The sequence below is a fragment of the Budorcas taxicolor genome, chromosome 13, assembly GCF_023091745.1.
Source record: "Budorcas taxicolor isolate Tak-1 chromosome 13, Takin1.1, whole genome shotgun sequence".
Lineage (NCBI taxonomy): Eukaryota > Metazoa > Chordata > Mammalia > Artiodactyla > Bovidae > Budorcas > Budorcas taxicolor.
The window spans coordinates 61,003,257-61,028,557 of NC_068922.1; the positions used below are offsets into that span (position 1 = coordinate 61,003,257).

Genomic DNA, 25,301 nt, shown 5'->3' on the forward strand with positions numbered 1-25,301 from the left:
GCTTTCCTTTCCTTCTTTCCCTTTCTTCCTTCTCTTCCTTTGTGCTGTACAGCCTTGCTCAGTTTTAATAAGCTATATAATTTAAAAAAAAAAAGACTTTGAAAGCTTTAGGTCATTTCCTATGTTCTAGAACTCAGTTATTTTCTTAATACCCAGAATGAAAAAGTTCATTTGGATTTGAAATTAACTTGATTACAACATTGTATTTGTCAATTTTAAAAAGGGAAGAACAATAAGAACATTAAAAATATAATTTCAATTGTTCTGGAATAGTTTAACATTTTCTTTTCTCACTTACCTGAGGGGACAAAGTCTTATAGGGCTGACTACCAAGAATTTGAAGAGATCATCATTAATCTTGGTCAGGAATTGTGTAAACCATTTTGATCATAAAATCTCTTATATGTAAAAGTTGCAAAAAAATTAAAAAAATGAATGACCAAAAAAAGTTGCATTCACAGGAACAAGATCAAGTTTTTTAAGGAATATATTTTAAATAATATATTTAGATTAGTAGTCAAAATTAATTCTTCATATCCTAGGACGTTATATTGCTATATTTTTCTCATCATAAAAATATATGGAAATTAACTTTTCCCCAGGACCCACATAGATGTCCAAAATCCCTTCCAGCTTTTCCTCAGTGTGCAATTCCAATATTTTATGTGTGTGCCATGCCATGTTTGGGATTCCCTGGTGGCTCAGAGGGTAAAGAGTCTGCCTGCAATGCAGGAGACCTGATCGATCCCTGGGTCAGGAAGACCCCCTGGAGAAGAAAATGGCAACCACTCCAGTATTCTTGCCTGGAAAATTCCATGAACCAAGGAGCCTGGTGGGCTACAGTCCATAGGGTCACAAAGAGTCAGATAGGACTGAGTGACTTCACTTTCACTTTTCACACCATATGTTTAAGGTTGGAATGACTGAGTTCAGGGTCTGGTTAAAACATTTGTGGAATATTATACAGCTAGAAAGAAGAATTAATCTGCCATGAGTTACCTGCTGAAGCTGTATAACAATCAAGGATTCATGTATAAACATGGAAACTTTTATAAGATAAACTAGGCAGAAAAAAACCAGGCACAATGTGTGTTACTCTTTGTGTAAAATAATGGATCAGAATATAGTTACATATTATGTGAAAGAATTGATGCTTTCAAACTGTGGTGCTGGAGAAGGCTCTTTTGAGAGTCCCTAGGACTGCAAGGAGATCAGTCAGTCCTAAAGGATATCAACCCTGAATATTCATTGGAAGGATTGTTGCTGAAGCTGAAGCTCCAATATTTTGGCCACCTGATGTGAAGAGGTGACTCACTGGAAAAGATGCTGGGAAAGATTGATGGCAAAACGAGAAGAGGGTGGCAGAGGATGAGATGGTTAGACAGCATCACTGACTCAAGGGACATGAATTTGAGCAAACTCTGGGAGATAGTGGAGGACAGAGGACCCTGGCATGCTACAGTTTATGGAGTTGCAAAGAGTTGAACACGACTTAGCAACTTTACAACAACAACAACAAAGTTATGTAAAAAGGCATTTCTGAAAGAATCTCAAGAATCTGGAGAGGGGACTTGAGTGGTTAGGTTACCGGCCACGGGTATATCTGGGCCTAAAGATATAGAAGCCTGGAGGCTTTGGAGAATGGTGACCCTGAGCCAGGAGCCGTGAAAAGCTATGAACTTGGCACCTAAAGGTTGGAAGTATAGACGTCCTTCTGTGAACAGGGCAGAAGATGGGGACACAGGGGAAAGCTGGCCAGTCAGGAGACGACAGGTCCTCTGAAGCACTGGGAGCAGGCATCTGGGGTGGGAGTGGCTTTCAGGTGGAAACCCCTGGCCACCAGGGGGCAGTCAAGCTCGCTCTTGAAAGCAGATGGGGAGGAGCACCCCCCCAGGCCCCAGCTGGAGCGCCCGCCTCCCTAGCTGGAGGGCCTGGCCCTGGAGTCATGCTCCTTTTCCCAGACCCTTCCCGGATCTCCGGCCACAGCCAGTTGAACTCTCTGAGGAACACCTCTTTCTTCCTTTTGAGGGTCTTCTTGATGGCAGGGTCATCGCTGCCCCCCCTCCCCCCAACTTCCAGTTCACCCAAGCTTTGTTGGGTTATCTCTCATTCACTTTTGACCACTATCATTTGAGATGGGTACTGCAATCCTACCCATTTCACAGATGGAAAAGCTAGGACATAGGCTAGGTTACTTGAGCAAAGACCAGGAATGGCGACCCAGGATACACACCTGGCTGACCACCCTCAGAACTGGAGCGTTAACCGAGCCATGGCTTCTCCACTCTGCTCTCCCTCCAGAGCCTTCTTCACATAGCAGCCAGAGGGCGCTTTGGGGTCTAAGTGGTATATCACCCCCTAACAACTTTCCTCTGGCTCTCACTGCCCTCAGGATCAAATCCAGTACCCCCATTCCACCTTTCTGGCGTCATACTGACCCAGGAGACCCCAGACACGCCAACTTTCCTTCAGCCTGAAGAAAATTCTTGCTCGTCCTTGCATTTGCTTCTTCAGCAGGACCACTCTTCCTGCCTCGCCGCTTCTTTTGGAGAACTCTTACAGACTCTTCAGGCTCTGGTTCTGATATCATTTCTTCCAGGGAGCCCTCCCTGACTCCCAGACAAGCTCAGGTTCCATGTTAAATGCTGTTAGAGCACTCACTATGAACTTCTTGGCCTCAGATGGGTGCTTCACTTTGGGATTATAATGGTATCATTATTTCAAAACCTTGAATCACCCATGGTTCCTCTTTCTCTCTAGAGCTCTCTCCAATCCATCAGCTGATCTTGTGGGATTATCTTTAAAATGTTATCTTGACTCCTTCTTATCTCCTTCCCCACTAGGGCTTTCATGTCTTGCCATGCTTCCTCAGAGTCATTCTGTTTCCACCTTTGCCCTGCAACAGAGCCGTCCTTATATTCATCTCCCTGTCTCCCCGACCAGAATGGAAGCTCCATAAAGGAAAGGGCTTCTCTGCAGAATTCCCAGTGCCTAGGGCTGGGATTGTCTGGTGCCTGAGACAGTAGAGAATCTGCCTACAATGCAGGAGACCTGGGTTCAGTCCCTGGGTCAGGAAGATCCTCTGGAGAAGAGAACAGCAACCCATTCCAGTATTCTTGCCTGGAGAATTCCATGGACAAGGAGCCTGGCGGGTTACAGTCCATGAAGTTTGAGTAACACTTTCACTTTTGTTCAGGACTGTGCCTACACAGAGCCAAGTGGGCACTTGACTGTGCCTCCCACTAGAATACCAACTTCTGAGGGCAGGGACTGTCTGTCATGTTCACACACAGTCAGTGCCCAGCACACAGCAGGGGCTCAAAGCAGACCCAGGGTCAGGTGGAGAAATTTAGGACCAGAGTGAGGAAGAAGGGACTTGTCCAAGGTTAGGGCAGCAGAGTCAGCACAGGTACCGGACTCTCCTGCGCCTCTTCTGCCAGCCCAGCGTCCCCTCCCGGAGCACACAGGAGCCCAGGCCCTTTGCTCACGAAGAACACATTTTATTACTGAACTGCACCTTCACTTTCACACAGACTATTTCAAAGAGCTGGAAAAAGTGTGGGGTGGGGGTTGGGGGAGGGACAGGTGCCTCTCAGGAGCCAGGACCCCCGGCTGGCTTCCCCAGACCAGGGCGGGGGGTGGGGTGGGGTGGGGGTGCAGGGAGCACCAGGCTGTTCGATCTCCGGGCACCAGCTCTCCACGTGCACACGCACTGCAAGCCAGCACCTCCTCACACATAAATACAGACACGCTTAACAAAAATAGTATATCATCTTCACAAGGAATAAAAACTAGTTTCAAATATGTACAGCAGAGAGCCCGGGGTGGCCGGGGCTAGGCCTGCACCCCCAGGGATGAGACAGGCCATGTGTGGAGCAGAGGAGAGAGGGAGGTCAGAAGAGCTCCTGGCCAGGCCATCCTGACCTTGGCAGCCCGGCTGCTCAGGCTGAATGGGGGTGGGATACAAATTGTTCAGGCCAGGCAGGGCTGGCCCCTCTGGCCAGTCCCAGCTCCACCCCACGCACAAGGCTCTCCTTCCTGCCCTTCCTGCCTGAGGTAGGAAGACCCTAGGGCTCCCACAGCTGCTCCCCGTAGCTCCCCCTCACCTCTGGACCATGGCCCCTGAAACCCACGGGCAGCAGCCCAAGGCAAAGACGCCACAGGCTTATCTTCTTGCAGGAAGTGAGGCAGCTGAGGCCATAAACAGCTCTGCGGCACCTATCTCAGGCCCAGTTGGTCCCTCAGTCATGGTCATGGAGCCAGGGAAGGGGAAGAACTGGGGTGGTGCTAAACTGCAAGGCCACCCCAGAGCTGGCATGGGGTGCTTCCTACAGCTATAGTCCCTCCATCTCGGGTGAGGCCGGCCTCCAGCCAGAGACCTCCAGAGGACACTGGGATTGGGGGAAGGGACTTTGGCTGGGTCAGATGGGGGGAGGGGGTCCTGGTCCTTATTTCTTTATCCCAAGCATCCTGAATCCCTAATTAGTCAGAAGTGGGCCCTAAGTGGCTCTTGGAGGGTGGGGATGAATGGAGGGGGGGGTGCGGCGCCCAGGGCTGGGAGGAGGGGGGAGACAGGAAATAATCAATTCTGAGGCCACAGACATCAAAATGAAGGCAATCTATTGTCTCTCTTTCTGGGGAAAAGGGTCAGAAAACTTTCCAGCTCCCTGGCAAGAAAGCATGCTCAGGGACCCTAAATGCGGAAGGGGACCCACCAATTGGGTGGGGCACTCCAGCCCCCAGTCACAACCCCCAACACCTGTTAGCTTCCACCGGGGCAGGTTCTAGGGAATTTTGTGGGTTTTGATGCCACGAGAATTGAGGAACGCAGCTCTCACAGAAGCATGTAAATTCTAGAAAACTAATTGCGGGGGACCAGGTCTAGGCCCAACCCTGTGATGTGTGGGTGGCTGTGGGCTCCATGGAGTGGTTCTCCTGGTGGCAATGGTGGCTGGACGGAGAGATGTGGTAGGGGCAGGATGGGGGTGTGTCGGTGAGTTGGTGGTCAGTGTCTGGTCATTTCCGACTGAAGAGCGAGCCCAGCAGAACCACACCAGCCACAGTCATGCCCGTCAGGAACCAGCGGTTGAAGCGCTCCTGGCCCTTCCGGCTCTCGGCTGCTGCGTTGTTCCCGTAGAGTTCCACAAACGTGTCCTGCGGGGGGACAGAAGAGAAGGGAACTGTGTGAGTTCTCAAACAGGAATCTGGATGGGACAAAGCGGGCGGTTGGCGTGTGATGACCTTGCTGAGCCGAAAAACTGCTGCTGTCCATGCCAGCTTTGGGCCAGATAAAGGGTTAAGGGCGGCTCTTCCTCCTGACCCTCAGCCGGGGATAACCAACCCATTTTACTGCTGAGAAAACAGGTGCAAAGTAGAAGAGTTCTGTCCAAGGTCAGCCAGCTAGGAAGTGGTCCCTCAGAACCTGAGCTGGGAAAGAGATGGGCAGGGAACTGAGGGAGGCCAAGGGGCTGGAGCAGGAGAGGAGGAGAGGGGAGGAGATGAGCCTGAAGGGGTGAGTGAGAGCTGGAACACCTGTGGTCTGGAAGCCTGGAGGAAGCAGTTGAGCCTGAGGGCAGAGCAGAACTACCAGGCCTCAGCCTTTCCACTGCTCTAAAGGAGGGAGAGAGGGAGGAAGGGGGTGAAAAGAGACAGGGGAAACTCTCAGAGTGATTCTGGGGCAGGGCAGGTCTGGAGGAAGCCTCTGACCAGGGCAGGCTGATGGGTGGGCAGAGCAGGGTGGAATAGAGAGGGCAACAGCAGTGCAGGACTGGGACGGGGTCCATGAGGCCCTGTCCCCCACCCCAGGGGGGCAGGACCCGGGGCCCAGGGGGAGGTGAGCAACAGTCCTCTGCCCTGAAGCTAGTCAGGAGGGAAGCACATGATACCACAAAGGAGGGGCTGCGGGCTGAATGACCCAGCCTAGGGTAGAACCAATCTGTGGGGGAGGCGGAGGGGAGCTTGGAGCGCCCTTTAATGAGGGCACCTTGCACCCCGTTTGTCCTTTAATCCTCTCAACAATGCTGCAGTGCGGGCTGTCTCTCCCCACTGGCAGACCAGGAAGCCCGGCCTCTGAGTGCAGAGGAACTTGATCAGGTCACCCAGCTTTGTGGAGGAACCGGAATCTAAACATCTGACATCTAGGACCAGTGTGCTTCGACTGCCCAGGGAGGGAGCAGACCACTGGCTGGTTCCAGAGACTGCGGTCTTGCTTCTCCACCATGAACTCACACTGTGGGCCCACACTCTACCTGGGCCAGAGTGGCTGAGCCATGGGGTGGCCCCCTCAGACCATGCCTGCCATTTCTGGTTGGCTTCCACATCCCACCCGGACAGTTTGCTCACTATGATATCTGCCGGGCCCTACTTCTAGTCTTGACGACACCCCCTCACTCCACGCCAAGATTTTTTAAAACATAGGTCAGGGTGTGGCACACCAACAGCTTTTCCTTGCACTTAGAATGAGGGTCATGTCCGTTCATGTCCCTGGTACCTAGCAGAGGGTCATACACATTGAACTGACAACTTGACTCAAAGAATCCTCTATATTTACTAAGCCATTAGGGAGGCAGCAGTGATGTGTGAGCCAGAGCAGAGTCCTTCTAGAAAGGGGAAAAGGCACTGGGAAGGGAAGGCGGGCAGGTGGGGAAAACCCCACCACTGAGCCTGTCACTCCATGCTCTCAAGCTCTCCAAGGCTCCCCATCACAGACGGAATCGAGTCTTCACCAAGGCCAATGAGGTCCAGTAGGCCCCAGCCCCTCCGCACTGCACATTCTACTCTAGCTGCCTGGGCTGTTGCTGCAACATCTGCTGAGCTCAGGACCTGCTGCCCTTGTGGCTTGGAGCACTCGACCCCAGGCTCCCTCATTTCACTCCTAACTCTGTTCAAATGCCATCTCCTCAGGGATGCCTTCCCTGGCCACCTTGTCTAATATAGTACCCCCTACCCTGATCTCTCGCTACCTATTCCCTCACCTTGGTCTATTTTTCTTCTTAGCACTTTCTGGAAGCAGAGCCTGCCCTTTTGGGTCTTTGTTTTGACTGATCTCCTGCAGTAGTCATGTCCTGATGAGGCATAGAGGCTGTCCTGTTTCTATATACCCAGAACCCAAAACAGTGTCTGGCACAGAGTCAGTGATCACTAAATACATGAGGAGAACAAAGGTTTTACATGCCTCCTAAGTTCCAGATACTGTCATCCCTGTCACCTTCATCAGAATCCTCAGATGTAGCGATCTGAGCCCCATGTCACAGATGAAACAACTGAGGTACAGAGTCGGAAAGACCTTGCCTGGGGTCACTCAGTTAACAGGGGGCAGAGCCAGGATCAAAGCCCAGGACTGCCTGGTCCCAACCTGGGAGCTGCTGTGAATGTGAAAGTCGCTCTCTGCAACCCCATGAACTATGCAGGCCAGAATACTGGAGTGGGTAGCCTTTCCCTTCTCCAGGGGATCTGCCCAACCCAGGTCTCCCGCATTGCAGGGGAATTCTTTACCAGCTGAGCCACAAGGGGTGCTGCTACAGCAGGAATATTCCCTATGTGGGGGCTGGGGTGGAGGGGGCCTTGCGCCTGGGAAGAGAAGGGCAGTGGCAGCAGCCAGAGTCCTTACACTTTGGCCTTCATCCTGCTTAGCCTCCCTAGGTTTCTTGTTGGACCAGAAAATTCTTACAGGAATTGAAATTTTTCTGGTCCTAAGTGAAGGAGGCCCCAGGTGCAGTCACGAAAAAGACTGATCTGTGATGAGGGAGTCCTGGGCTGTGAGGAGCATGGGAGAGGGAGCCATGGCCAGAAATTATCCCAAGGGGCCAAATGTCCCACAAGAAACCAGGGACACTGGGCTGCAGCCAAAGTGGGAGAGGCCTGGCTCCCTCGATGGGAACTTTCCTGAAGTAGAGGGCTGGCAGCCACAGGAAATTTTCGGCTCTGGGCTGAGCTGGAATAAACAGGCCCCGTCCCTGCAAGGGCACAAAGCACTCACTGTCCAGGAACAGTCATTCCAGGGTGGAGGGAACATTCTCCTGTCGGTGCCACGGAGACAAGTCTCTGATCGGCCCAGCCCCCACCCGTGCATACCCGCGCTTGGACAATCTTCATCTCCATTTCAGAAGCTCCTCCTAGGGAGGGGGAGAGGATCCTGGGGATTGCTTTCACAGAGAGAGCAGGAGCAAAGCGGGGCGTGCTGTTCCAGGGCGGGTGCCGGGGAGGCAGTGGCGTGGGTATATTTAGCCCATGGTTCACACGACACACTTGGAAACAAACACAGCCATTTTCTCAGCAGGCGGCTGCTCTGGATAAACAAACAGGATTGCAGAACTGCCCTGGTCTGGAAAAGCAGAGATAAGCCCCCACTGCTGCTCAGTGGCTCCCACTGGTTTGAGCCAGAGCTGCCGTGGTAGACAGGGGGTCAGATGTAAGGTGGGCGGCAGGGAGGTCCCAGAGGCTTTCAGGAGACCCAGCCTAAGGGACTATGTGCATTCTCAGTGTGGGGCAGGGCAAAACGGGGTAAGCTTCTCTTTGTAGCTGTGAGTGCTACCATGGGATCCATGTAGGGGTTTTCAGGACCACTGGGGACAGGTGGAGAACCATGGATTCCTAGGCTACAGACTCGCAGTCAACAAGGCCCACCTACTCACCCACTCTACAGTTTCAAAGAGCCAGTTTGTGGGAGAGCTTGGCCTCTACCATCTAGCACTGGGGCCCTTCAGAATGGTTAGACAAGAATCAGGGTCCCCAGGACAAGTAAGGCTGGGACCACTTTCAAGGTCCTGCCTCCAACAGTCCCGGCCACCTGCGTGGGATGGCCACAGCCACACAGCCCAGAGTGCTTCAGGCCCCTGAGCCCTGGCCAGCTCTGAGCCCTCTAACTGGTAACCCTCCCCATCTCCGCCTTAGTCAGCCAACCCTACCCAGCTTATGTGACCACTTTGGAGTCCTGTCTTCCATACTTCCCTACTTATCCTTCCTTCAACTCCAGCAGGAACATCTTCTTTGTACTCCCAGAGATTTTGGACCTTCGTTCATACCATAACTACTCACTGTCTACCGTGCCTTGGGCCCAGCACTGAACAGGACAAACAAGGTCCCTGCTCTCACAGAGCTTATGTTCTAGTCCATGCATTCTCCATGGGGGTGGGGTGAGGACATAGCACAGAGAGAGATACACAGCACAGCTGTGTTATTCAAACTTATGCCAGGGCAATTAAGATAAACATGTCTAAAAACTAAAAAGACTCCTTAGTAGGGAGTGGTGAGGAGAAAGTAAGGTTGAGAAACACAGTCCTAGAGAGAAGCGAAGAGAATAAGAGGCAAGACAATTTCAGATATGATGGGGTTTTGAAGAGAGTAAGTCCTAGGCAGGTGGTGAAGAATACCAGTGGACTGATGCAGGTGGAGTGGTCAGAGGAGGTCTCTCTGGGGGAGGGTGGGGAGTCTAAACTGAGTCCTAAATGACTAGGTGGCAGTGGCCAAGGGAGGATCAAAAATCTTGGGTGATGAGACTTCCCGGGTGGGCCAGTGGCTAAGTCTGCAGTCCCGACACAGGGGGCCCAGGTTTGATCCCTGTTTGGGGAACTAGATCCCACGTGCCACAACTAAGACCCAGTGAAGCCAAATGCAAAGAAAAAAAAAAAAAAAACTCTTGGGTGAAAAAGAGCATGTTCCAGCAGAAGTACCAAGTGCCAAGACCCTGAGGTGAGAAGGAGAGGCAGCAGCGTCCCCAGGTTGAGGCCCTCTGTATGGTGGTCTCGCCTGTCAGTCCGGGGACTCGGTATAGGCAGGGATCAAGACTGACATGTCTGAAGCCAGGGGCTCATCCAGACAGGCACAGACTGGCTTCAGCTAGATCTCTGCCCAGACAAAGTCAACTGCACGATGAAGGTTACCTTGCAGCCACCTGCAATCCTGCAGAAGTCGGGAGAAAGGCTGGCACAGCATTGTCCTTGAGCAGCAGTCCAAGTGCCAGTGGACCACCTGCCCTGCCAGGGGCTAGAACACACTTCCTGCTTGAACCCAGTCAGTTCTCCACTACTCACCCTTCCCTCTCACCTCCCACATCTCGACGCTTCTCCCGAGTGGCATGGCTTTGAGCAGGTTACTTTGCTTCTTGAGCCCATAGTGTCCTCACTTTTTAAATAACAGTATAATATCTGGGACATCCCTGGTGGTGCAGGGGATAGAAATCCGCCTGCCAATGCAGGGGACATGGGTTCGCTCTCTGGTTCGGGAAGATCCCACATGGCATGGAGCAACAAAGCCCATGCGCCGCAACTACTGAGCCTGTGCTCTAGAGCCTGGGAGCCGCAACCACTGAAGCTCGCGACCCAGGAGTCCGTGCTCCGCAACAAGGGAAGCCACCACAATGAGAAGCCCGCACACTGCAACTAGAGAGCAGCCCCAGATCACCACAAACGGAGAAAGTCTAAGAAAAAGCAACGAAGACCCAGTGCAGCCAAAAAGAAAAAAAAAAAAACAAAACACACACACAATCTGCTATGATGGCAGCTGACCTTTATACCACACACGTGAATGTTTTGCCTGCTCCAGGCACTGAACTGAAGCACTTCACTCCGAAGAGGCCGTATTCCCTGGCGCATGCACAGTCACGTTCGCCTGAGTGTTTCTGGTCCTGTCTCCCCAACTAGACTGTGTGTGGTTTTTGTCACTTGTACCTGAAGAAGCTGGTGCTGCACCTAGAACACAGCAGGTGCTGTTCTAAATGAATCCATTTGAGATGAACAAATGAACAAATGAATGACTACGTTCAGTCAGCCCTCAGAACATTTTTATTGGAGCCTCATTCTACAGATGTCAAGATGGTGGCTTCCATAATCTCTGTCCAGCAAGTGGTAGGACTGGGATTTGTCTGAGTTCTGGCCTCTTACTCATTCTGAGGTCCAATCTTGCCATCTTGGGTCCCTGCTGTCTCCACCCAGAGAGAACTAGGCTCCTCAGTGGCGGCAGCAGCAGCTGACATTTCCAGAGCACTTATCTTGCAAGACCCTCTCCTTGGTCCTTTCTGTGGATTGGTTCATTAAACCGTCTCTACGCTCTGTGGGCCAGTAGGTTCTACTATTAACCCACCAAACAGCTGATAGACCCGAGGCCCACAGATAATGTGTGACTTGCCCAAGGTCACACAACGGTCTGGTGACATGACTGGGTTGCCTGCACCAAAATCTGGCTCCAGTACCTTTGCTCCTAGCCTCTACCCAGTGCTCTGCTCACTTACGAAAGGACAACTGTTCTCAAAGTCCCGTCATAGGCCAGGTGCATGCACTATTGCTGAAGGAGGTCCTCACTCTTAAGCTCAGGTAGGCCGAGGCTCAGAGATACTGAGAGACCTGTCTCAAGTGGGTAACTGAAGAACCAGTTCATATTCTGCGGCAAGGCCTATAGCCCTGGGTCGCTCTAGGAGGAGGAAGGTGGCCTGAAGCACCAGCTGAATGAATGAGTTCTGGCCCCAAGCCAGCTGAGGGGAACTGGGTGCCACAGGAAAAGGATGTGACGAAGGCCAGGAGAGAAAGTGAAACCCTTCCGTCCGGGCTTTAGTGGAGAACAAGCACCGCTGCCAGACGGGCCCTTCCTTCCTCTAGTGTGACTCTGGAGGGCCCAGGCCCACTGCTTCCTTCCTGCTTGGTTATTTCTGGAAAGAGGTAGGTGGAGAAGAGGAAGGGGCTCCTAGCAGCCCAGGGAAAGTGCCAGGAACATCAAGAATGTACCTTACCCGGCCTCATCAAAGCCCTGCACAGGCAGGCCATGAGTCACTTTCTGCTCTTGGACTCAGTTTCCCTGAGGGAGAGGCTGACAAATGCCAACTGAATAGACAAATGAGGCTTTGCTAGGAGATCTCACAGAGATGGCAGGCAAGTGGGCAGTGGGGCAAAGGAGGAGGCCTTATCACTCTCTCAGCAGGGAGCTGCAGGCGGAGACTCGGAAGAAGTGAGGTTTGTGGTTGGAATCCACTTCCCTTGGGTTTCCCAGGGGGGTGGGAGGCAGGGGGGTGGGTTGTGTGTGGGCTTCAGCAAAATGAGAGGAACACAGCCTCTCTCCTCCACCCTGGGGACCACAGGCCTGGACGTAGGCAACTCAGAGAGGTGGCTCCATGGGGCAGGGACTAAGAGATGGGTGGCTAGAGAGCTGGGCTGACACCTCAGCTGAGTCAGCCCAGTTGGTGGGTGGCACAGCAGGCCTCTCTACTTCTGAACCTCAGTTTCTCCTGCTTTGTACCTCACAGGCAGGATGGTGAGAAAAGGGGATGAAAGCACTTGGTAAAGCAAAGCGACCTTGGTGTTGTGATAGAAGAGGGTGGAATGGGGAGCCCAAGCCATTTGGGCTGTCGGGGCTATTTGGAGGCATCCTTACAGCAAACTTCTTGGTAATCTTTCTTTAAGTCTGCCCTTGTCAGCTGCCAGCCTCTCCTCCCCCGCCTGCCCCCCTCCATTAGTTCTAAGAAGCTAAGCCTGACAGATGTGCTCATTTCTCAGAAAAGGAAGTGGTTGTGCCGGGAGGAGATAACACCTCCGTTAGGGAATTGAGAAAGCTATCAGGCCCAGCAGTGCAGTGCAAGCTCTCCACCGCCTCAGCTCAGAAGCTGGGTACCAGTCTTGGAGGCAGATAAAGGTAATTCAGAAAAGTCTTTACCGGGGGCACAGACGCTCATTTAGGGGCTCTCGATCTCCTTCCCAGGGAGTGATGGCTGAGATTTACTGAGCACTTACCAAGCACCAGGTGTGGTGCCAAGAGCTTTGTTGTATATGTAAATTCACTGAAGCCTCATAAGAACCCCATGAAGTAAGTGCTATCATTACTCACCATGTTACAGATGAGGAAACAGGCACAGAGAGGTCAAGTGACCTCCCAAGGCCATCCAGTTCATAAATGACAGAGCAGGGATCTGAATCCAGGCAGTCTGGCTCCAGAGCCCAAAGGCTTAATGGCTCCTGGGCAGATGCTACCTGCTCATATGCATTCATTCCCTGGAAATCTGAAAACTCCCCTCATCTCAACCTTATCTCATCCTTGGTAACTAACTCCCTATCCACTCTCTTCTAGGTATTTTTACTTATTACTTAGTTATTTTATTTCTGGTTGCTCCGGGTCTTCACTGTGTGCAGGCTTTCTCTAGTTGTGGTGCACAGGGCTTACTGCAGTGGCTTCTCTTGCTGCAAAGCACAGGCTCCAGGTTGTGGCACACAAGCTCAGTAGTTGTGGCTCATGGGCTCCAGGGATGCAGCCTTCAGTATGAACGCCGTATCTTTCATGAGTAGATGGCCACAGCCTTTCATTCTTCTCCCAGTGTCCAGGGTGAGAAGGACCAAGGCTCAGCCTTGAAACAGAATCAGAGACTCAAGAGTGACCTTAAAAGATGCCCATCCAACCTTCCATGTGATGCTCAAGCTCACCCCTAACAGCCTCACTTCCCAGTTGAGGTTCAGAAAGATGGAGTACAAATCTATAGATACAGTACAATCCCTATCAAAATATCAATGGCATTTTCCACAGAATTAGAATAAATAATTATGAAACTTGTATGGAAATACAAAAGACCTCCAATAGCCAAAATAATCTTGAGAAAAAACGAAAGCTGGAAGTATCATGCTCTCTGATTGGAAACTATACTACAAAGCTACAGTAATCAAAACAGTTTGGTACCAGCAGAAAAAACAGACACATAGATCAATGGAACAGAGAGACCAGAAATGAACCCACACTTACATGGACAACTACATGCAAAAGAATCAAACTGGATGATTCTCTCACAGCACGCACAAAGATAAATTTTAAATGAATTAAAGGCTTAAACGTAATACCCAAAACCATAAAATTCCTAGAAGAAAACCCAGGCAGTATGTTCTTTGATTTGTAATATGATATTTTTTGGATACATCTTCAGAGGCAAAAGAAACAAAAGCAAAAATAAACAAATGGGACCACATTAGACTAAAAAGCTTTTGCATGGAGAAGGAAACTATCAACAAAGCTAAAAGGCCACCTACTAAAAGGCAGAAGGTGCCTTTTAGAAGCTAAAAGGCAGAAGATATCTGCAAATGATATAGCCGATAATGGGTTAATATCCAACATATACAAAGAATTCATACAATGCAACATCAAAAAAACAAATAACCAGATTACAAAGTGGGCAGAAGATCTGAACAGACATTTTTCCAAAGAAAACATACGGAGAGCCAACAGGTACATGAAAAGATGCTCAACATCAAGAAACATTCAGTTCAGTTCAGTTCAGTCGCTCAGTCGTGTTAGACTCTTTGCCACCCCATGAATCGCAGCATGCCAGGCCTCCCTGTCCATCACCAACTCCCGGAGTTCACTCAGATTCACGTCCATCAAGTCAGTGATGCCATCCAGCCATCTCATCCTCTGTCGTCCCCTTCTCCTCCTGCCCTCAATCCCTCCCAGCATCAAAGTCTTTTCCAATGAGTCAACTCTTTGCATGAGGTGGCCAAAGTACTGGAGTTTCAGCCTTAGCAACATTCCTTCCAAAGAAATCCCAGGGCTGATCTACTTCAGAATGGACTGGTTGGATCTCCTTGCAGTCCAAGGGACTCTCAACAGTCTTCTCCAACACCACACTTTAAAACCATCAATTCTTCGGCACTCAGCCTTCTTCACAGTCGAACTCTCACATCCATACATGACCACTGGAAAAACCATAGCCTGGACTAGACGGACCTTAGTCAGCAAAGTAACGTCTCTGCTTTTAAATACGCTATCTAGGTTGGTCATAACTTTTCTTCCAAGGAGTAAGCGTCTTTTAATTTCATGGCTGCAGTCACCATCTGCAGTGATTTTGGAGCCCCCCAAAATAAAGTGTGACACTGTTTCCACTGTTTCCCCATCTATTTCCCACGAAGTGATGGGACCAGATGCCATGATCTTCGTTTTCTGAAGGTTGAGCTTTAAGCCAACTTTTTCACTCTCCTCTTTCACTTTCATCAAGAGGCTTTTGAGTTCCTCTTCACTTTCTGCCATAAGGGTGGTGTCATCTGCATATCTGAGGTTATTGATATTTCTCCCGGCAATCTTGATTCCAGCTTGTGTTTCTTCCAGTCCAGCGTTTCTCATGATGTACTCTCCATAGAAGTTAAATAAGCAGGGTGACAATATACAGCCTTGACATACTCCTTTTCCTATTTGGAACCAGTCTGCTGTTCCATGTCCAGTTCTAACTGTTGCTTCCTGACCTGCATATAGGTTTCTCAAGAGACAGGTCAGGTGGTCTGGTATTCCCATTCCTTTCAGAATTTTCCACAGTTTATTGTGATCCACACAGTCAAAGGCCTTGGCATAGTCAATAAAGCAGAAATAGATGTTTTTCTAGAACTCTCTAGCTTTTTCCATGATCCAGCAGATGTTGGCAATTTGATCTCTGGTTCCTTTGCCTTTTCTAAAACCAGCTTGAACATCAGGGAGTTCACAGTTCACGTATTGCTGAAGCCTGGCTTGGGGAATTTTGAGCATTACTTTACTATCGTGTGAGATGAGTGCAATTGTGCGGTAGTTTGAGCACTCTTTGTTATTGCCTTTCTTTGGGATTGGAATGAAAACTGACCTTTTCCAGTCCTGTGGCCACTGCTGAGTTTTCCAAATTTGCTGGCATATTGAGTGCAGCACTTTTATAGCATCATCTTTCAGGATTTGAAATAGCTCCACTGGAATTCCATCACCTCCACTAGCTTTGTTCGTAGTGATGCTTTCTAAGGCCCACTTGACTTCACATTCCAGGATGTCTGGCTCTAGATGAGTGAACACACCATCGTGATTATCCGGGTCGTGAAGATCTTTTTTGTACAGTTCTTCTGTGTATTCTTGCCACCTCTTCTTAATATCTTCTGCTTCTGTTAGGTCCATACCATTTCTGTCCTTTATTGAGCCCATCTTTGCATGAAATGTTCCCTTGGTATCTCTAATTTTCTTGAAGAGGTCTCTAGTTTTTCCCATTCTGTTCTTTTCCTCTATTTCTTTGCACTGATCGCTGAAGAAGGCCTTCTTATCTCTTCCTGCTATTCTTTGGAACTCTGCATTCAGATGCTTATATCTTTCCTTTTCTCCTTTGCTTTTCACTTCTCTTCTTTTCACAGCTATTTGTAAGGCCTCCTCAGACAGCCATTTTGCTTTTTTGCATTTCTTTTCCATGGGGATGGTCTTGATCCCTGTCTCCTGTACAATGTCACGAACCTCCGTTCACAGTTCATCAGGCACTCTATCTATCAGATCTAGGCCCTTAAATCTGTTTCTCACTTCCACTGTATAATCATAAGGGATTTGATTTAGGTCATACCTGAATGGTCTAGTGGTTTTCCCTACTTTCTTCAATTTTTCTGAATTTGGTAATAAGGAGTTCATGATCTGAGCCATTAGGAAAAGACAAATCAAAACCACAATCAGCTAACACCTCACACCTGTCAGAATGGCTGTTATCAAAAAGACAACAAACAACAATCATTGATGGGGATGTGGAAAAAAGGGAATCCTCATGTACTATTGGTGGGAATGTGAGTTGGTGCAACCATTATGGAAATAGCATGGAGATTCCTTAGAAAATTAAAAATAGAACTATTATATGATCCAGCCTGCCTGCTAATGCAGGGGATGTAAGTTCGATCTCTGGGTCAGGAAGATCCCCGAGAGAAGGGATCTTGGCAACCCACTCCAGTATTCCCACCTGTAAAATCCCATGGACAGAGGAGCCTGGTGGGCTACATTCCATGGGGTCACAAAGAGTTGGACATGATTGAGCATGTGCGCGTGCACACACACACCACAGAATTTAGCAATATCACTCTCTGTATATTTATGTGAAGAAAACAAACACGCTAATTAGAAAAGATAAAGGCACCTCTATGTTCACTGAAGCATTATTTGCAACAGCAAAGATACGGAAGCAACCTAAGTGCCCATCAACAGATGAATGGATAAAGAAAATGTGATACAAATACACAACACTAAATACTAGCCATTCAAAAAGGATGAAGTCTTGCCATTTGTGACAACATGGAGGGACCTAAAGAGTATTATGCTTAGTGAAATAAGTCAGACAGAGAAAGACAAATACAGTATGGTTTCACTTATATGTGTGGACTCTAATCCAAAACAAACAAACAAAACAAAAACAGAAATATAGATACAGAGAACAAACAGGTGTTTAACAGAGGGAGGGGGTAGGGACAGAAAAGAAATAGGTGAGAGAGATGAAGAGACATAAACTTTCAGTTGCAAAATATATAAGGCTTCATGAGAATGAAATGTACAGTGTGGGGAATATAGTCAATAATTATGTAACATGTTTGTATGGTGACTTACCTTAACTACACGTATTGTGGTGATCAGTTTGGATTGTATAGAGTTATGGAATCACTATGCTGTATAACAGGAACTAACCTAATGCTGTAGATCAATTATATTTAAGAAATCAAACAGGGACTTCCTTGGTGGTCCAGTGGCCAAGACTTCATGCTCCTAATGTAGAGGACGGTGGGGCTGGGGTTCAATCCCTAGTCAGGGAATTAGATCCCACATGCCACAACTAAAGATCCTGCGTACCCCAGTGCAGCCAAATAAATATTTTTTGAAAAAGAGATCAGATTTGTGGTTACCAGAGGCAGGGATTGGGGGGATAGGGGGAGTGGGAAGGAAGAAGGTGGCTAAAAGGTGGAAACTTCCAGTTATAAATTGATACTAGGGATGTAATGTACAAAATAAGTATAATTAACACTGCTGTATGTTATATATAAAAGGTTTTAAAAGAATAAATCCTAAGAGTTCTCATAAGAAACAAAACTTTTTTCTACTTGATTTTGTACCTCTACGAGATGATAGATGCTCCCTAAACTTACTGTGGTCATCACTTCATGATGTATGGAAATCAAATTTTTATGCTATAAACCTTAAACTTTTACAGTGCTATATGTCAAATACATTTCAATAAAACTGAAAGGAAAAAAACAAACAAAAGGAAAGCTGGAGTGTCCTGATTACACAGTAGGTCTGTTTCACTCCAGATGGTCCAGAACCATGGAGTTATCTACAGGGCATCGTCTGCTTACACACTTGCAGTAAAGAATCTGCCTGCCACTGCAGGAGACGCGGGTTCCATCCTTGGGTCAGGATGATGCCCTGGAGAAGGGAATGGCAACCGACTCCAGCATCCTTGCCTGGGAAACCCCATGAACAGAGGAGCCTGGAGGGCTACAGTCCATGGGGTCGCAGGAGTCGGATGAGACTTAGTGACACAACCCCACCACATACACTCTTGTGAGAAGGGGCTCCCTTCGTCCTGTGTGGATCATTTCATTTTTGAGCAGCTCTTTTGGAAAACATTTCCCTTTGATCTGCTCTAATGGAAAACTTTTTGCCTCTTTCCCTCTACCGCCTGTCCTAGCTGGCCTTAGTTCTGGTTCTCTCTCCTCTGCTGCTCTCTTCCAACTCTCCCAAGGGCTAACCAAGAAGGTAACACGGGTAGCAGAAAAAGGTTAAGGCCCTGAGCCAGGTCCTGCTGCTCTCTGAGTATCAGCTTCCTCATTTATAAAATAGCAGTGCTATCTAGATGAGGCCAAGGATGGTGACTAGCTATCTTCTTTTTCTCCACCAAGGTGGGCTCCTACAGCAAAGAGCACGCAGGGACCCAATAAGTCTTGCAATTAGACTAAGATGTTTAGCTTTGGACCTCATTAATAATATGGGAATTAAAGATGTACTCATTTCACAAGAACATTGTGAAAATTCAACAGTAATTCATGTAAAGGACTTAGAACTATATGTGACACCTAGTAGATTTGCAATAATTTAAGTAATTATTACTGTTCGTATTATTAGACCAAGGCTCAGCTTGAGTCTTAGGTCTTTCTCCATGGTCTGCAGGGTTTCTTCAGCTTTGTCTGGGGCCAGGCTGCTTACTCCTCACACACCATTATCTGTCAGCCTCAGGATCTTTGCTCACATTGGTCCCTATGCTGAGCTCTCTCCTGCTTATCTCTTAGGTCTCCACGTGCAGGCCTTAAGGAGGCCTTCTGCTCTCCTGCTCCAAGTCTCCTTGGGCTCTCTCACCCATTTGCTGAGCTGCTCATTTCTTACCATGAGCTCTGTCTCCTAGGCTGAGAGCCCAGTGCTGGGCCCAGAGAAGGCGCTGCTAAGTAGGCTGACAGGTGGGAAGGAAAGAAGGCCAGTTCCCTCTCTCTTAAGCCCCACCTTCATTGCCTGCAAAAACTAGGAGGCCCCAAGATACCAGGTGACTGACTGGGCAGGGTACCTGGGGCTCCCCAGACACCAAGTTCTCCCCAGCTCAGGAAAAAGTTCTGGAAAAGACATCTGCACTGTGTTGACACAACAGGCAGGAGGGACTAGGGTAGCAATCCATAAGGAACAGAGGTTTAATCTCTGGGGCCAACCCCCTTCCTAATTCTCTGCTGCCTTCTGGGGTCTGTGCCTCTAAGTACTCCACAGTCCAAAGCAGCCACTCCCTCCTCCTTTCTGCCCAGGGCTGCCCTACTCTGACACTGATCAATGCTGCAGGCTGTGAAGCGCAATGGGCTGAGTCTCAGCAGGCGTGGGTTTTGTGTCCCAGTGCTGTCACTGGCTTGCTTGGGGGTGAGTCCATTCCGCTGTCTGGGATGCTGGGAAAGTCTGGGACTTTCCTCGTCTGTACAGTGAAGGCGATCATCTCAAAGGACTCTCATTAGTGCTGCAGCGTGAGGAAGATGAAAATAACTCACACATGGGCAAATAACTGACTACCTGTGTTCTCTCTCAGGGGTATTTGAAAGATCCAGTCATTTAGTGTGGAAGGTGAGGCAACATTCTGGAGTAGAAGGACTTGTTGCCTCCACTTCAAAGCCTGCTGAGCCTTGCCGTTCAATGCGCAGATTCCAGGGCAAAGGGCATTGGGCATATCTATGACCAGGGCCAGCTCCTCAGAAGGCCAGACCTTGCCAGGCTCTGCCCCAGTGGCCTCAACCTCCTCACCCCAGCACCGCCTCCAACTAGTCCAGACAAGTCCGGGTATTTTCAGCCACCTTTATCTGATCGGAAATGTTTGGCATTCCACAGCAGAAGGCAACAGCTCTGGAGGATTTGGGGACGAGAGCAAATCCCTGCAACCCCTCCCTGCCCCCCAACACATAAGAATGCTCTCACATACAAGTGTGTGAAGGTTGCTCAGTTGTGTCCGACACTTTGCGACCCTGTGGACTCCTCTGCCCATGGGATTCTCCAGGCAAGAATACTGGAGTGGATAGCCATTCCCTTCTCCAGGGGATCTTCCCAAGCCAGGGATCAAATCCAGGTCTCCCACACTGCAGGCAGATTCTTTACTGTCTGAACCACCAGGGAAGCCCCTCACGTACAGCCTTGTAACCAAAACCTCAGTGTTGAAGGTTCCCTCAGGCTGCAGCCTCCCCACTTCATCTTCATTGCAGTCCACCAACCCCCTCAAGGCACACGATAGCAAGACGCCTGAGACGGGTGTCAGGAAAGCTGGAGGATTCTGTAGCCATGATACTGAGGGAGGGGCCACCTAGAGGTTTCCTGCTCATAGTCAATGCCCACAGCACCAACAAACTGCAGAAGACCACCACCACCAGCACGTTCAACCTCTACTCTAAGTAGATGGGAAAATGAGACCTGAGGAGGCAAAGGGACCCCCGCTCCCGTCGCAAGGCCTCTTGACTCCTAGAGTCCAACAATGTGGGTTCTAACCCCAGCTCTGTGACTGCTGGACCTGGGGCAAGATCCTTTATCTCTCCAAGCCCAGGGTACTGTCTACAAAGTGAGAATACTGCCATCACAGCCTTAGTGGCAAGGATTAAAAGGTCCACGGAAAGTGCTCAATAATTGTTAGCTGTTGTTTTTTTATAGCTAAAAATGAATGGCCCCATTTGTGCTTCTTATATTGTAGTCTCATTACTTATAGCTACAAACAAATAACAACAACAAAAAACCCCCACAGCTCATACTCACTTGGCCCCTACTTGAATTCTCAAAATCTTCCAAGTAGGTGTTGTCCCCATTTTACCAAAAAGGAAACTAAGACTCAGAGAGGTGAGGAAACTTTGTCTGAGATCTGGTTACCCAGTGAGGGTGTCTGACTCCAGGACGCGTTGTCTGCCAGCGCAATAGGACAGACGCGGAAGGATGTGACTAAGCTCTTCCTTCCTTCCCCGCTCACCCACCCGATGCCCACTACTTGCTGAGGATACTGAGCCTTGGATCAGAGACCATTTTGAGGTCAGGGCAGAGGCATGTCCTTGGTACTCGCCCTGGGTTTCTTGGTGGCAAGAAGAGAAGTATGCAGATGGCTGCTCTGCTTCCCTATTTTCTCCTAACCCAGCCCCTGCAAGGCCAGTCCTTGAAGAGACCTCCTCCCTCCATCTGGTCATTATCTTGGAAACAAAAGTCATGCCTAGTAGCTTTGGTGGAGCTGTTAGCTGAGGTCCAAGACAGACCATGACCCCTTTGTGGGTTGACGTGTGGGGCTGTAGGAGGATTACCTGCTTAGCTCTGGACACTCATTTGTTTCACAAATCTTTATTAAGAGCCCACTAAATGCCAGGCACCATGTTAAATGCTAGAGATAAAACAGCGACTAAATTAGAAGAAAATTCCTACCTACCTAAGTTTATAATTTAATGGGACGAGACAGGAAATAAACAAATGTCAGATGGTGGTTAAGTGCTGAAAAGAAAACTAAATGAGAGAAGGGGTTAAAAAGAAACATTGAAGAGGGCAGAATTAAAACCCTGGTCAGGGAAAGCTTCCTTACGAGGTGACATCTGATCAGAGTCCTAAATGAAGTGAGGAAACAGGCACTGCAAGGATCTGAGGAAAGGCAGGGGAAGAGCGAGGGCCAGGCCCCGAGGCAGGAACACACTCGGGGCACTCCAAGAACAAGGAAGATGTCAGTGTGGCTGAAGCTGAGTGAATGAGGGGAGAATGACAGCGTGGGGTCTGGTAGTGGCCAAGGGTCAGAATGTGCAGGGCCTTGACGGCCATTTAAAGACCTGAGCCTGTCCTCTGCGTGAACACTGCAGGGTTTTGAGCAGGGGAGAGACATGATCTGATTTTGATTTTAACAAAGGCCCTCTGGTTGCTGGGTAGAGATCTGCAGGGGTAAGGGACTGGTGATGACCTGATGCAGCCATCCGGGAAGAACATGAGGGTGGCTTAATCAGGATGGTGCCAGGGAAGCTGGAGAGAAGCAGTCAGATTCAGAATTTATTTCTTAACAGTAAAGCTGAACGGATTTCCTAAGGGATTGGATATGGACCACGCGAGTTGCTTGCTTCTCTGGCCCTGTTTCTCATCTACAAAAGGCAGAGTAAAACGCCTTTGAGGATTTTTTTCCCAGCTTGATAACTATGGGAACCCTGTGGGAGGAAAAATGAGATAAAACCACTTCTGCTGTCAAAGCCATTTGCTCACCTGACCTTCAGGCACATGCAGGATCATGGAGTAGCCAGACCCAGGTAGGGGTGGGCATAGCTTTTTGATAAGGGGAGGGGAGGGGCATCAGAGCTGTGCTATGTGTATCTAGGGCCTGCTAGGCAGAAAGTGCTCAGTGTGAGTGAATGAGGCAACGCCGGGAGGCCAGGATGTGTACCAGAACCTTCCAGGTCCTTCCAAATTAACAAAAGAAGCCTGGCCCAAGGGATTCCTCTTCCGGCTTTCCTTTTGTATCCATTACATGGGCTGAGTCTCAAGTTCCCGTTCTTCATGAATGGGAGACTTAGATACCTGAAATCACCAAAGTAGAATTTCAGGGCTGGAAGGAAGCAGAGACATGTCTGGCCCCCTCTAAACACAATTTTAGCCATCACTGTTTGAGTTTTATTTATGTGTCATGATTATTATGAACATTTTCCTATTAATTAATTGACTTACTTCTTATTTTTATTTTCATTAGAGTTCACTCTTTTAAAAAATTTTTTAAATGGAGATAACTGCTTCACAATATTGTGTTGGTTTCTGCCATATATCAACATGAATCGGCCATAGGTCTATACATATGTCCCCTCCGTCTTGAACCTCCCTCCCACCCCTTTAAGTGGTCGCATAGCACCGGTTTGAGCTCCTTGAGTCATACAGCAAATTCCCACTGCTTATCTATTTACATATGGTAGTGTATTTGTTTCCATGCTGCTCTCTCCATTCGTTCCACCCTCTCCTTCCCCCGCTGTGTCCACAAGTTTGACTCACTTTTTAAACACTTAGATGTACGGTAAAGTCTTAACCTACTCCCCAGCTTGTTCTTTGGAGAAGGCAATGGCACCCCACTCCAGTACTCTTGCCTGGAAAATCCCATGGACAGAGGAGCCTGGTAGGCTGCAGTCCATGGGGTCGCTAAGAGTCGGACACAACTGAGCGACTTCACTTTCACTTTTCACTTTCATGCATTGGAGGAGGAAATGGCAATCCACTCCAGTGTTCTTGCCTGGAGAATCCCAGGGACGGGGGAGCCTGGTGGGCTGCCGTCTATGGGGTCACACAGAGTCGGACACGACTGAAGTGACTTAGCAGCAGCAGCAGCTTGTTCTTTCTGCATCTTTCCTCTTTTTACTGAATGACAGTGGTTTCATCTGTCCAGGTATGGAAGCCTGGAACACCTTGCAGTCATCCTTAAATCCTCTCTAGCTCTGATCTGTCAGCAAATTCCTCTGAATATATATTTAAAACTTATCCAGAATTTCACCATTTCTTACCACCCCCACCGTCCGAGCCAACATCATTTTCTGCCTGTGTTGTTATAACCACATCCTTCCTGATTTCTCCGTTTCTTCCCTCTCTGGTCCTTCACACCGGAGCCAGCAAAAGAGTCCTCTAAAAGCAGTAGGATCCAAACCTGTCTGCTTAAAACACTCCGCTGCCTATCCTTCCCATCTCACTCAGAGGAAGAGCCACTGTGTCTCACCACGGCTTACACAAACCTCTGTCTTCTACCACCCTCCTTTGTGCACTCTGTTCTAGCCACACTCATCTCTGGTCTTCCGCAAACATGCCAAGCACACCCTTCTTACCTTGGGGCTTCTGCACCTGTTCCCTCCGTCTAGAATGTTCTCACCACAGACTGTCACATGGTTTACTCCCTCGGGTCACGCAGATCCCTGCTCGCATGGCTCTTTCTCAGAGAAGCCTTTCCCAATCACTCTTTATTAAAACAAACAAATACCAAGTGTTACCTAGCCACTTTCCATCCCAACCACCATTCCCTGTCTCTTCTGAATGCAAAAACTCCATGCAGGCAGATCTCCCTGTAGTTAGAACGGTGCTGGCATAGGCAGACACTCAGTACATATTTGCTAAATGAAAAACTGGAATGAAAAGGCAACATATTATTATTGATATAAACAGAAAACTAATATCATTTGCCACAAATGAAAACCAACATAAAATAAAAACACTATTAAAAATTTTTAATGTTTATTTGCATATCATCTGTAAGTTATCTTGAAGATAATTGGTACCGATCCTGGTCCCACATCTTTATAAAGGAGATACATGAGGTCTCCAGCGGAGAGCTCAGGAAGAAATCAGCCAGTCAATTAGAGGCCAGTTCAGAACAGCCACACAGGTGCCCTTTCCCTGGCTTGGAACCATAGCCCTGCCCTCCAGAGTGCAGGCGAAGAGACTGAATCTTCGGATGGGCACAGCCAGGCTGGACCAATGGAGCCTATCTGAGGGGCCAGGAAAGCTCACCCCTTGGACAGGCACGGAACTGGCAGCTCTGCTGAAGAGAACAAAGGCCAAGCTAGAGGAGGCTCGTGGGGCTGCACTGTGGGGGACGGGCATGCATAAACCTGTAGGCAAGGTCCATGGAGACCAGACAGCTGAGAGCAGAAAGGAAAACAGGCTAAGTCCCAAAGGGTGGTAGCTTCAATCCCGTAAACACCAGACAGGCGTGGGGGTTCGGGTGCAGGGCTAGGGGCCCAACTGAGCCCAGGGGGAAGACAAGACCTTCCCAGTCTCCTCCAACAGCGATGATGATGCCAAGCTGCCCTGAGCAGAGTACTGCCAACCCTGCTACTACTAACCACAGCAGGCATTAGACATCAGCGGAGAAAGAGACAAGGACACCCTCCCAGTCCCCACATCCAGATGGTCTCTCCCAGCACCCTCCTAAGTCCTAGCCAGCTCCATCTACCTGGGCCCTTGAGGATTGGACCCCTGTTTGGAGGGGAACGTTCTTTTCCCATCCCCACAGGGCTGAGCACATGTGGCTGCAGGTGCAGGGGGTAGATCGAGAGCTGTTATAACTGCCAGGCCAGCAACGCCTGACCTACATCTCCATGGTTGGT

At 49.1% G+C, this 25,301-nt stretch overlaps 1 protein-coding gene across 1 annotated transcript in view; it reads right to left on the reverse strand.

Annotated features, from left to right (window-relative positions):
• Window positions 1-4,603: 4,603 nt before the first annotated feature.
• The window catches only part of BCL2L1 (BCL2 like 1), a 51,519-nt gene continuing 30,821 nt past the window's right edge, over window positions 4,604-25,301 (reverse strand). The window contains exon 3 of the mRNA XM_052650951.1: window positions 4,604-5,154. Coding sequence (XP_052506911.1) covers window positions 5,017-5,154 — 138 coding nt within the window. The 3' untranslated portion in view covers window positions 4,604-5,016. The remainder of the gene's footprint in view (window positions 5,155-25,301) is intronic.